At 44.9% G+C, this 12,100-nt stretch overlaps 1 protein-coding gene across 1 annotated transcript; it reads left to right on the forward strand.

The window, feature by feature from the left end:
- The first annotated feature begins 2,972 nt into the window (after positions 1-2,972).
- Positions 2,973-6,674, forward strand: KLHDC7A (kelch domain containing 7A). The gene has a single exon (XM_069240688.1). The coding sequence runs from the start codon at positions 3,233-3,235 to the stop codon at positions 5,885-5,887; it is 2,655 nt and encodes an 884-aa protein (XP_069096789.1). The 5' UTR covers positions 2,973-3,232; the 3' UTR covers positions 5,888-6,674.
- The last annotated feature ends 5,426 nt before the right edge of the window (positions 6,675-12,100 follow it).

The raw sequence follows: 12,100 nt of genomic DNA on the forward strand, positions 1-12,100 counted from the left end.
AGTGTATTTAGATAGTTTTGTTTGAGCACGTGCATAAAACAATTAAAAGTGCACCTATATTTGTCATAGTCCGCTTTATAACCTACCCTACTATCAAAGAGCGCATGGAGTTAGAATAGTAAATACACATTTGATTACGGGGGTGGTGTGTGTGTGTGTGTGTGTCTGTGTGCGAGCACTGCATAAAGGTGGAGAAGGTGTTTTGTTAAGAGGTGTTCGGATTGACATTGGGAGGGCATGTCAAAGACCTTATCTGCTTTGGCTGTCCTGCATCAAACAGGTCTCAAGGGCTGCGCTTGGATACCTGGGTCTTTGACAGAACACTAGACAAAAATCTTTAGTGTGTATAGATTTAATCAGGGTCATTGCTTTCCTTGGTGCACAGGTGCAATGGCAACTGGAACCAGAGACCCACTGAATCCCGATTTTTGTGGATTTCACAGTTCAACCACAGCCAAGGAGGCTATTTCCTTCCTTGCATGAGGACTCATTGCACACTTGCTACACCATTGAAAATAAGGATACAGAGTGACACAATAACCCTACATTGAAAAACAAAGAGAGAATGTAATAATCTCAGTTAAAAACATTCCGTTTCTATCTGTTAAATCGATCGTGAGTTGGATACATTTATTTAGGGCCATATTTATACTTTTTGACGCAAAACTGCGCTAACGCAGTTTTGCGCCAAAAAAATTTGTGCCGGCTAACGCCATTCTGAAGTGCCATGCGGGCGCCGTATTTATTGAATGGCGTTAGCCGGCATTAGCCGACCGGCGCTGCCACGTGTGCGTGAAAAAAAACGACGTACACCAGGCAGCGCCGGCGTAGGGAAAAATGGCGTTTGGGCGTCCCAAAATGGGGCAAGTCAGGCTGAGGCAAAAAAATCGTCTTAACCCGATCTGCGCCATTTTTTGGGGGCGCTCAGACGCCATTAACATGACTCCTGTCTTAGCAAAGACAGGAGTCATGCCCCCTTGCCCAATGGCCATGCCCAGGAGACTTATGTCCCCTGGGCATGGTCATTGGGCATAGTGGCATGTAGGGGGGCACAAATCAGGCCCCCCTATGCCACAAATTTTGTTTACAAAAATACTTACCACAACTTACCTTTTCTTCCCTGGGATGGGTCCCTCCATCCTTGGGTGTCCTCCTGGGGTGGGCAAGGGTGGCAGGGGGTGTCCCTGGGGGCAGGGGAGGGCACCTCTGGGCTCATTCTGAGCCCACAGGTCCCTTAACGCCTGCCCTGACCCAGGCGTTAAAAAGAGGCGCAAATGCGGGGTTTTTTGCCCCGCCCACTCCCGGGCGTCATTTTTGCCCGGGAGTATAAATACCACGCACATGCCTGGGAGTCATTTTTTAAGACGGGAACGCCTACCTTGCATCTCATTAACGCAAGGAAGGTGTTCACGCCAAAAAATGACGCTGACTCCATGAACTTTGGCACTAGACGCGTCTAACGCCAAAGTATAAATATGGAGTTAGTTTTGCGTCGAATTTGCGTCGAAAAAAACGACGCAAATTTGGCGCAAACGGAGTATAAATATGCCCCTTAGAGTGTACACATTTCTGGCGCTTATGGCACTTATGGCACTCTAAAATCAAAAAAGAGCTTAATTTGCGCCAGTGGTTTCCGGTGTGGGCACCACCACTTATTTTTTAGGGCCGGCTCTCATGTCTCTGCCTCAAGCATTTACTGTGAGCAAAATACACCTGTGGGACAGACAGAGGAAGAGAAACACAAAAAGGCGTCATAAAGGGAGAAAGCCGAAAGCTGCAAGAGTGAGCTGAAGGGGCACTGAGTGGCTGTAAATGGATTAAGGAGGCCTGAGATGGCTTCAGGACTACGCTGCCTCAATATTCCGTGCTCGCACATTTCCAGGGAAAAGCTTTGGGCACAGCCACTTTTTAATTTACAAATTAAGCACTGGTTGCGCTATCTTCAACACATAACAGATGGTGGGGGTCGATGCCCTCTTTAGATTTGTGCATATTATATCGTGAATATTTTTAGTTCTGTGACGCATGCAGGCAAAACATTGTTTTAGACTGGCTCATTTTAAAAGTAAAGCTATTCAACGAACCCTCGCGGAGGCATATTTATACTTTTTTAGCGCCGCATTTGTGTCATTTTTTGACGCAAAAGCGGCGCAAACACAAAATATAATTGTATTTTGTAAGTTTGCGCCGCTTTTGCGTCAAAAATGACGCAAATGCGGCGCTAAAAAGTACAAATATGGGCACTAGTTTTCAAAGCATGTCGTGTGTTCTGGGTGGATGTGATGTGTGATAGGGTGTAGCTAGGGTGGGTATGTTAAATTAATGATGTTTAAAGTTAGAGCCGTCATTGTATGAATTGTGTAGTGGTGAGTAGCTGTCAAGTGGGGGGGGGGGGGGTGCACGGTCAAGTGAATTTTCTGTGAGAGAGGCAGGCATACAGCTACAGTACCGCAATAACTACAGCGAATGGTTTATCCAAGCACCAGGGAACCAAAGCTCCCAGTGCAGTAGCTACACTATGGGTGGGAAGTTGTGCAGTATGGTCTATGCACAGCAGAGTACGCGAACGGTGAATGTGTGCCGGGAGGCAGATTTACAGAAGGTGTGGTGGAAGTGCGGTCAGGTAGGTGTGCATTAAGGTTACAGGTGCGCTGTGAATACGAGTGCAGGGGAGCGGACTCGTCTGCAATGTTGGGCAAGGTGTGCAGTGTGTAGGTTAGAAGAACTCTAGGTGTGCAGTGGAGTATGGACTACATATGGTCAGTGTGGAATACTTGGATAACTCTGGTGCGCTGTGTGGTGCCGGATCACGTCCCGGCATGCACTGGGGCCGAGGTTGGCAGCGCTTTCTGGTCCAGGACATGAGATCAGGTGCCCTGCTTAAGGCGGGCCGTGTCCTCTCCTCATCTCGGCTCTTCTTGCCCATTTGTTTGCTCGACAAACACCTGCTGCGAGTCATAAGCTCCTGCATTCAACCTGTTTTCCCTGCCAGCCCAACCCACCTTCCTGTGAGATGCAAACGCACCACTCGCTGGCAGAAGTAGCGCCCAGGCTTGAGCAGCCGCCGCCTCAGCCAAACACGGAGCCGGGAGGTGAAAGTCACCTTTCCCAAGCGTCCCACCACTGGAGCGAGTCAGCAGGTCCCCACTGGGCGGCCCGAGCTGGTTGCCACGGACCTGCCGATCATTAACTACGTTCCTCGCATTCCTGGGCACCAGCTCGAGAAAATATAATGATAAACTTGTGGTGGGAGACGTTGGCCCAGTACTTGGACATGCCTTTGGCAGGGAAGTTGGCACTCTCTGCCGCTGCGACTGCGTTGCTGCTGGCATTGGTATTCCGCTTCTTTAAGTCCCGGACAGCTGGCCGGACTGAGCCGAGTGGGCCATCGAGGGGTGACAGGAGTGGCACCATCGCTGGCACCATCAGCGATGAGAAGAAAAACACCCGAATTGAGCCTTCAACAGTTGGCTCGAGTCAAAATAGCGGACTGAGGTTTCGCCATACAATCCATAAGGATCTGTCGCTGAGTGACGCGGTCGAGCCAGACGGGCTTTCCGATGAAACTATCACCACAGAGACGTGCAGACACAACAATACAAGTCACCAGAGGGATATATGTTGCACCGGAGCGTCAAGGGGGCTGGAAATCCACGTAACAGCTGTGCAACTGCAGAATTGCAAAAAGGAGTTGATGCTTGATGGCAAAACAGGAATCACCCATGCTTCCCCAAATACTGAAATTGTTGAAACTGCTGTTGTCGCTCGAGGACCGGAGAACAGACACGTGAGAAGCAACCCAATGCTCATTAACAGGACTAGCAGCCCTACGAGAAATCCGTCTGAGCACAATGAAGAGCACATTCTGCATTCAGCTGGTCAAATATCCCAGGTTTCTTCCTTGGGACCACTCAACACACATCTCCAGTCAGAATCCACACATCATGAATCCCGCCCAGACGAGGACTGCAGGGAGGAGATGGAAGAGGCAGAAATGAACAGGAACCAGGTCCTCACAAGAAAGGCTGGCCCCATCCCTGAAGGGGTTAGCACAACGAAAGCTATCTCTGGCATGGGCCTCATCATCAGCCAAAGTCATGCAGGAGGCAATGGAGTCTACTCCTTTTCCTCCACCGCTGAAGTCAAAGTTGAGGAGAGTTATTTCAAAGGTAACATGGCCAAGGATGGTCAATGTACTGAGAAGTCGCCACCTGGCTCTTTGAAAGGCAAGGTCTATCACTATTTTGCGGAGTCCACCTCTGAATCTTTGTCTAAAGGGAACTCCTGCACAACCGAGCCTAGTGGCACTCACTCATCATTTCTTCACCACGAGGTGCACAAAAAGCATTCCAGCTATCCAAGTGAAGCCCACCAGCAACTGAACCAAGAAATGCCGGCTTTCAAAGAACAAGAAACAAAAACCAGTTTCAGCGAGATATCACCTACTGTTGATCCCAGCTGGAGCTTGCAATCTGTCAGGCCTAATTGGTTTAAGGAAGAGCATTCCTTGCATGCTTCGCAGAAACATTTGGGCCCTCGAGAAGACTCCACCAGTACAGAAACCATGAACCATGTCACAGAAAGCAAAGAGCATGGGTTGGAATCAGATGTTAAGTCCAGCTTAGTGGAAAGCAGCAGAACAGATACAACTACCCAGTCATTTGATGGCCACAGCCCATGCACCACAGGTGAAATGCAGGAATCACTGAATCCATCCCAAGCTAAAGCAACCAGTACATTCAGCGCTGAATGCACCACTGATCTCAATTTCTTTGAGGGGTTATTGAGCTTGCAGTCAAACAGAGACAGTTGTCTGGACCTAGGGAACTGTTATGCAGCTCTGAAGGTGGCCAAGGAACACCAACTTGTTGATCTCAAGGAAGCAGCCTACAAATTCATGAGTGACAATTACCTGCAGGTCCTGCAAAGCCCAGCCATCTATGGGCACCTGAACCCTATGGAAAGGGAGCTGATTTTGAATCGACGAATGAATGGAACGAAGTTCATTACTGTGGCTGATGTAGATACGCAAACATGTGCTCCCCCTTCATCCCGGAGCTCTAGTAGGCTTTGTTATTATGACAGCAAGAGTAACTCTTGGCACACAGTATCCTGCCTCCCACCAGAGGCAGTCAATAGTGGTTGTGCTGTTGCCACTATGTTCAATTACCTCTTCGTGATCGCTGGATGTGAAGGTTCAGGAAGGCAGAGGAAGCCCTCCAAAAAAGTCTTCTGCTACAACCCACTAACAGGTACATGGAAGGAGATTAGCCCGCTGAACCAAGCACGACCACACTGCAAGCTTGTGGAGCTGCAGGGATACCTCTACGCCATTGGAGGAGAGTGTCAGCATACAGTTGAACAGTATGACCCCCGCCGAGACCGGTGGAACTTTGCCACACCCTTACCGAATGACACCTTTGCCATTGCACACATGGCCACGGTTTGTGAGGACAAGATCTATGTGACCGGTGGCACCCTGAGATACATGCTGCTAAGCTACGACCCCAAGGACAATGTTTGGAAGAGTAGCCTTATAAGTGGCAGCCGGGATCGCACCACTGAAATGGTAGCTGCCGGCAACTTCCTCTACCGCTTTGACTTAAATCGAAGCATGGGCATCAGTGTACACCGTTGCAATGTTCGGGCCAGACTCTGGTATGAGTGCGCTACCCGTCGCATGCCGTACCCAGCCTCTTTTCAGTGTGCCGTCATAGGCAACCACATCCATTGCCTGAACCGCCAATTCCACCTTCGTTTTCTAGCACATGATATCTCGCCTCAGTTTGTGGATGAGAGCCTTGAGGGGTTCCCATCGCCACGTGGTGGACTCTACCCATTTGTTCTCTGGCTGCCCAATGAAGAGTGTGGGCAAGCAGAAACTTGAAAGCTGACTTAGTAGGTGGAAGGGCATCTTTTTGTGACTGTCCAGTAAAGTGCACTGAGGGAAGTCAGTATCCTCAACCACCCAAAGTAAGTTTCCTTATCACAAAGAATCTAAGGGAGAATTCAAAGATTTGTGAAAGGCTTAGCTATTGTCAGGTCCGTATGACTGGGTCAGTCGTAAAAGAAATTGGCTGCAACCCCACTCCCATCCCCCACAGCCATTCAGAGATCTTGGTCTGTTAAGAGCTATCCCAAACTCTCATAAAGATCTGTAAACCTCTTCTTGATTGACCGACACACATACCTCTGCAAACACACTGGCAATAACTTGTGTTTTCTATAACATTTACTAACATTGATTTTGCAGTTTTATTGTAATGTAACTTACCAGTGTTTCTATCAACCAACTCAATAGTACTTTTTTATCGATCTTGGAAACATTTGCTTCATGGTTTCACACTGATCACATTACCCTCATGAGCCACGTAACACTGAGCTATGATATCTCACTGGTACGTGTGTAATCTATATAATACATCGCTGGCTTCCGCGTGACTTCCCATCATTGCTGAAATGTTCTGTTAACCTATGCTATTTACTCTTGAGGCAAGTCTGTGAAAGTTTTCCAAACATTGCGGTTTGAAAGACTTTTCTGCACATCGTTGCTTTTAGAAAAATCTGTATAATTCCAACAGTAACAAAAAGACCAGCTTGATAGTAAAGCCGACTGATTTTTTTCTGCTGAAAAATAAACGATTTTGCACATTTTTGTGCAGAAAATAATTGAATGATTGTACTGTTTTTTGCAAAAACAACATTGCAAATAATTACGCACACAATAAAAACTGTGGTGCATGCCAACAGTGAAACACCACGGTCATATAATAACTATGGGATAATTCCTGTCTAGGCTTAGATTTATCCCATCAAGTCTTCTTTAGTTATCACACTAATATGAAGATACAAGCTTAATCTTTTCCGATACAAGTTTCAGATTAATCTGAGATGTTCTAGTTAACAAAAAATATACAAAAATCCTCGCATCATGCTAAATTAAGTTATCTCAGGTTTGAAGGTAAGTTTTAGTTTATGTTTTGGTTGGCGTCTACATTTGTAATTGAAACTGTAAATTGTATTTCTATAGCGCTTACTAACACTAAGGAAGGGTTGACGTGCTTTGCGGTGAGCAGCACTACTGCGGAACCTAAGGCTATAGACAAATTGGTAGCAGGTTAGTAATCCGTGCTTCATTTTCCTAGTAGAATTAGTTGTGTTCAGGTTGTTTAGGCTGTGTTCTTGAGAATTTACTTACTGTTCTGAAAGGGGTAGATTAATTGAACTTGGTTAATAAACGGTGTGAGAGGTTATTGGGAATGGTGGGCATGTGTGCCTCTCAATAGGGTGAATTGGACAGGAAGAGGAAAGAGTCTTGAAAGCGTTTTTGGTGGTCCATAATAAACAGAACGGTTTGGGATGAGTAAAGGAGTGAAGGAAAGAGAATGTGTGAATCTTTTTAATATCTTTATATATACACATATTTATACATGCGGTCTCAAAGAAAAGAAAACTCCTTTTCTTCTATATTAACTAGTCGAGCCCCTGCAACGCATTTGTGCATGACCAAGGTTTAGTGCCGAAACGCATCGCGGGGACTTGCTTATATATATATATATTTTTTTTTCCTACTGGAAAAAAACAAATGTTGCAGGGACATTATATTTAGGTTCTGAATTTACTCGTACAAAACAATAGAAATTCAGCAGTTAGAGTTCTTTCATGTAACTAAACACGCACCCTAAGGTAACTGTAACTCGTGCCCTTGCCATGCACAGTTGTCTCATCAATAATTTTATTGCAAATGTTGCAGTGAGAATATGAAAGATGATATAGAATATGTCATCAGTGAAATAACATGTGGAGTAATTAGCTGTGCATGGCGAAGGCGTGAGTTATAGTTATCTTAGGGCGCGAGTGGGTATGAGAGGGTGCATTAGGGATGGTCTGATTGGGTCTGTGAGCAGCCACATGAGTGTCTGAGTGGGTCTGTAAGTGGATGTGTAAGTGTCTGAGTGGATGGGTGAGTGGGAAAATTGATTGAAAGAGAGACAGAAAGAGGGAGAGAGAGAGAGAGAGAAAGATATAGTTTTTTTTAGGCTTTGATGTCTGATATACTTAGAATGAGTTATTTGTCTCCAACTTTAAATATAAAAATTATCTGTTTTAAAACTATATATAAAATATATATATATATATTTTTTTTTATTTTTTTTAAATGGAAATGAATCCAGCTAGACTAAAACACCCATAGCTCAGTGTGAAGGTCCGCAACCATCACACTGATCTATCGGGGTTTATTGTTTTAAAAAAAAAATCTAACCCTTTTATGGGCTTTCATATTATTTATGAAAAATAAAAAAATAAAAATAATCAAAAGTCCTTTTTGAGCTATCTAGCATCGCAGGTGAAGCCTTAAGGGCTCTCCCAAAATCCCTCTATATACTTTTAATTACAGTATTATTATTATTTTTTGAATAAATGCCCTTTACGGGCTAACTGGCACTGTGGGGGAAGTCTTAAGGCTTCCCCTGCAGTGCCATTGATTCAGCAAGCACGGAGCTGCTTTGACAGCACCTTTGTGCTTGCTGAAGCATTTCATCTGTGTCCCCTGCACATGTGCCAAACCACAGCAAACAGCTACGTCCGGGGGGTGGGCACCCCAGGATATAGCAAGTGCTAGCCCTGTGGGGTGGTGGTCCCCGGGCCATCAGTGGATCCACGAGGGAGGCCACATGACACCCGCCTCAAACAGGACATAGCCCCGGGCGGGGGGTGGTGGTCTCCGGGGCTCGGGGGTCCCATTGGGACCGCCCTTCTTTTTTTTTTTACTCTTTGCCCTGTGGTGATGGTCCCTGGGGTGCAGGGAGGCCATGGGCCCACTATATATTATAAATAAGGCAGGGAAGGTGGTGGTACCCATGGCAGCGAGGGGCCACAGGCCCACCACATATTATACAATAGAAGCCACAGGAGTAGTGGTCCCCAGTGAGTGTGGCTCCCGTGGGCCCCCCATATATAAAAATGGAAGCCCTGTGGAGATGGTGGACCCCAGGACAGCGGGGGTGCTGCCCCCCCACATATAAAAAAATTAAAACTCTAGGGAGGTGGTGGTCCCCAGAGCTGTGGGGAAGCCGGGAGGCCCCCCCACACCACATTTTGAATGCCCCTGGGACCTGACCCACCTGGGGCCTATAAAATAAACAAGCATGTGAGCCCATACTTTTTTTGTTTTGCAGCAAATTCACGAATCTCGCGAACTTGTGACAAAACAATAATGTAATAAACATTTTTTTTGCTCTGGGGGATACCTCTGGGATTCCCCCAACCACTGCTAAGGGGTCAGGGTGTCCCTACTCTGGCCCCTTTTATTTTTCCTTTTTTTCTGGGACTTGGCTCAGGTGGAGTCCCAAAATGGCTGCAAACACTTCCTGATTTGGAGTGTTGGCAACCAATCAGAGCTGTGCATTTCCCTGCACAAGCTCGTCTTTGTTTGTGAATACTTTGAGGCCAGAGATATACAAATTTGAACTTTCCAAAATTTCTCAAAAACTACTGACCAGATTTACTTCAAATAAGCAAAAGCGTGATCTGTGTAGACCGACAGCTAGCTTTCTGACAAATTTGGTGTAATTCCGGCCAGTGGTTTGGCCTGTAGTCGTGTCTAAAGACTCCTATGGAAATTAACATAGAAAAAACAATGTTTTTTGAGCCCACTTTTTCTAGGTCCCCTTTTGACGGATCACCCCGAAACTTTCCATGCACGACAAGAATCATGCAACACTTCTTTTAGAAAAATTTCTTGAACATTTGTCAAACGGTGCCAAAGATATAGGCAAGTCAAAAAACGCTTTTCCTATGGAAACATGAACCTAATTATAAGTACATACTGGCGACCGACAGTAGATTATATAATATATATATATATATATACATGTGTGTGTTTTAAAAATACTAAAAATAAATATCTAGATGTATATGACACACATATGTAAATATATATATATACGTATAAACATATACACATGTGTATATACATCTATATCTATATATATCTATATCTATACATATATATATATACATACACACATATATATATATATATACAGGGAGTGCAGAATTATTAGGCAAATGAGTATTTTGACCACATCATCCTCTTTATGCATGTTGTCTTACTCCAAGCTGTATAGGCTCGAAAGCCTACTACCAATTAAGCATATTAGGTGATGTGCATCTCTGTAATGAGAAGGGGTGTGGTCTAATGACATCAACACCCTATATCAGGTGTGCATAATTATTAGGCAACTTCCTTTCCTTTGGCAAAATGGGTCAAAAGAAGGACTTGACAGGCTCAGAAAAGTCAAAAATAGTGAGATATCTTGCAGAGGGATGCAGCACTCTTAAAATTGCAAAGCTTCTGAAGCGTGATCATCGAACAATCAAGCGTTTCATTCAAAATAGTCAACAGGGTCGCAAGAAGCGTGTGGAAAAACCAAGGCGCAAAATAACTGCCCATGAACTGAGAAAAGTCAAGCGTGCAGCTGCCACAATGCCACTTGCCACCAGTTTGGCCATATTTCAGAGCTGCAACATCACTGGAGTGCCCAAAATCACAAGGTGTGCAATACTCAGAGACATGGCCAAGGTAAGAAAGGCTGAAAGACGACCACCACTGAACAAGACACACAAGCTGAAACGTCAAGACTGGGCCAAGAAATATCTCAAGACTGATTTTTCTAAGGTTTTATGGACTGATGAAATGAGAGTGAGTCTTGATGGGCCAGATGGATGAGCCCGTGGCTGGATTGGTAAAGGGCAGAGAGCTCCAGTCCGACTCAGACGCCAGCAAGGTGGAGGTGGAGTACTGGTTTGGGCTGGTATCATCAAAGATGAGCTTGTGGGGCCTTTTCGGGTTGAGGATGGAGTCAAGCTCAACTCTCAGTCCTACTGCCAGTTCCTGGAAGACACCTTCTTCAAGCAGTGGTACAGGAAGAAGTCTGCATCCTTCAAGAAAAACATGATTTTCATGCAGGAGAATGCTCCATCACACGCGTCCAAGTACTCCACAGCGTGGCTGGCAAGAAAGGGTATAAAAGAAGGAAATCTAATGACATGGCCTCCTTGTTCACCTGATCTGAACCCCATTGAGAACCTGTGGTCCATCATCAAATGTGAGATTTACAAGGAGGGAAAACAGTACACCTCTCTGAACAGTGTCTGGGAGGCTGTGGTTGCTGCTGCACGCAATGTTGATGGTGAACAGATAAAAACACTGACAGAATCCATGTATGGCAGGCTTTTGAGTGTCCTTGCAAAGAAAGGTGGCTATATTGGTCACTGATTTGTTTTTGTTTTGTTTTTGAATGTCAGAAATGTATATTTGTGAATGTTGAGATGTTATATTGGTTTCACCGGTAATAATAAATAATTGAAATGGGTATATATTTGTTTTTTGTTAAGTTGCCTAATAATTATGCACACCTGATATAGGGTGTTGATGTCATTAGACCACACCCCTTCTCATTATAGAGATGCACATCACCTAATATGCTTAATTGGTAGTAGGCTTTCGAGCCTATACAGCTTGGAGTAAGACAACATGCATAAAGAGGATGATGTGGTCAAAATACTCATTTGCCTAATAATTCTGCACTCCCTGTATATATATATATATATTATAGGCATAATTTGGCTATGTTTTAGATTGCACTGGCTATGATTCGTATGTAACTGTTACAATATATTTGTGAAACGCTCTTCAGAATGGAAAATCCCACTGCCATTCCACCATGCAAAGAGAAAATGAATGTAGCACTGCTAGGGGTGGGGTAGGGGCAGTCTAAGGTGAAACAAACTGTCTTTCACAGAAGAATTGCTTATCCCTCTGATGGGTGAAAAATGCTGAACTGCTCTTCTGCAGAAAAAGACAAATCAATTTTGACAATCCATGTCAGTAAACCGTTTCCTTGAAGTCTACAAGCTAAATGGTATTGAAATTACTGAATGCCTTTTATGTCGATATTACTTATTCCAAGATTGTTTTCATGGAGGTGGGGCATAAATGTCCCCAGTCCCCTTGGTTTCTTCTCCAGTCCGCTAATATTGCGCTTGAAGGTAGAATGCTTGGTCTCCCTTGTTTTCTTTTCCAATTCCCTTTTAT

The sequence above is a fragment of the Pleurodeles waltl genome, chromosome 6, assembly GCF_031143425.1.
Source record: "Pleurodeles waltl isolate 20211129_DDA chromosome 6, aPleWal1.hap1.20221129, whole genome shotgun sequence".
Classification (NCBI taxonomy): domain Eukaryota; kingdom Metazoa; phylum Chordata; class Amphibia; order Caudata; family Salamandridae; genus Pleurodeles; species Pleurodeles waltl.

What these genes read in the sequence shown, in the direction of transcription:
- KLHDC7A (XM_069240688.1), top strand. Translation starts at nt 3,233, where the DNA reads ATGATAAACTTGTGGTGGGAGACGTTGGCCCAGTACTTGGACATGCCT.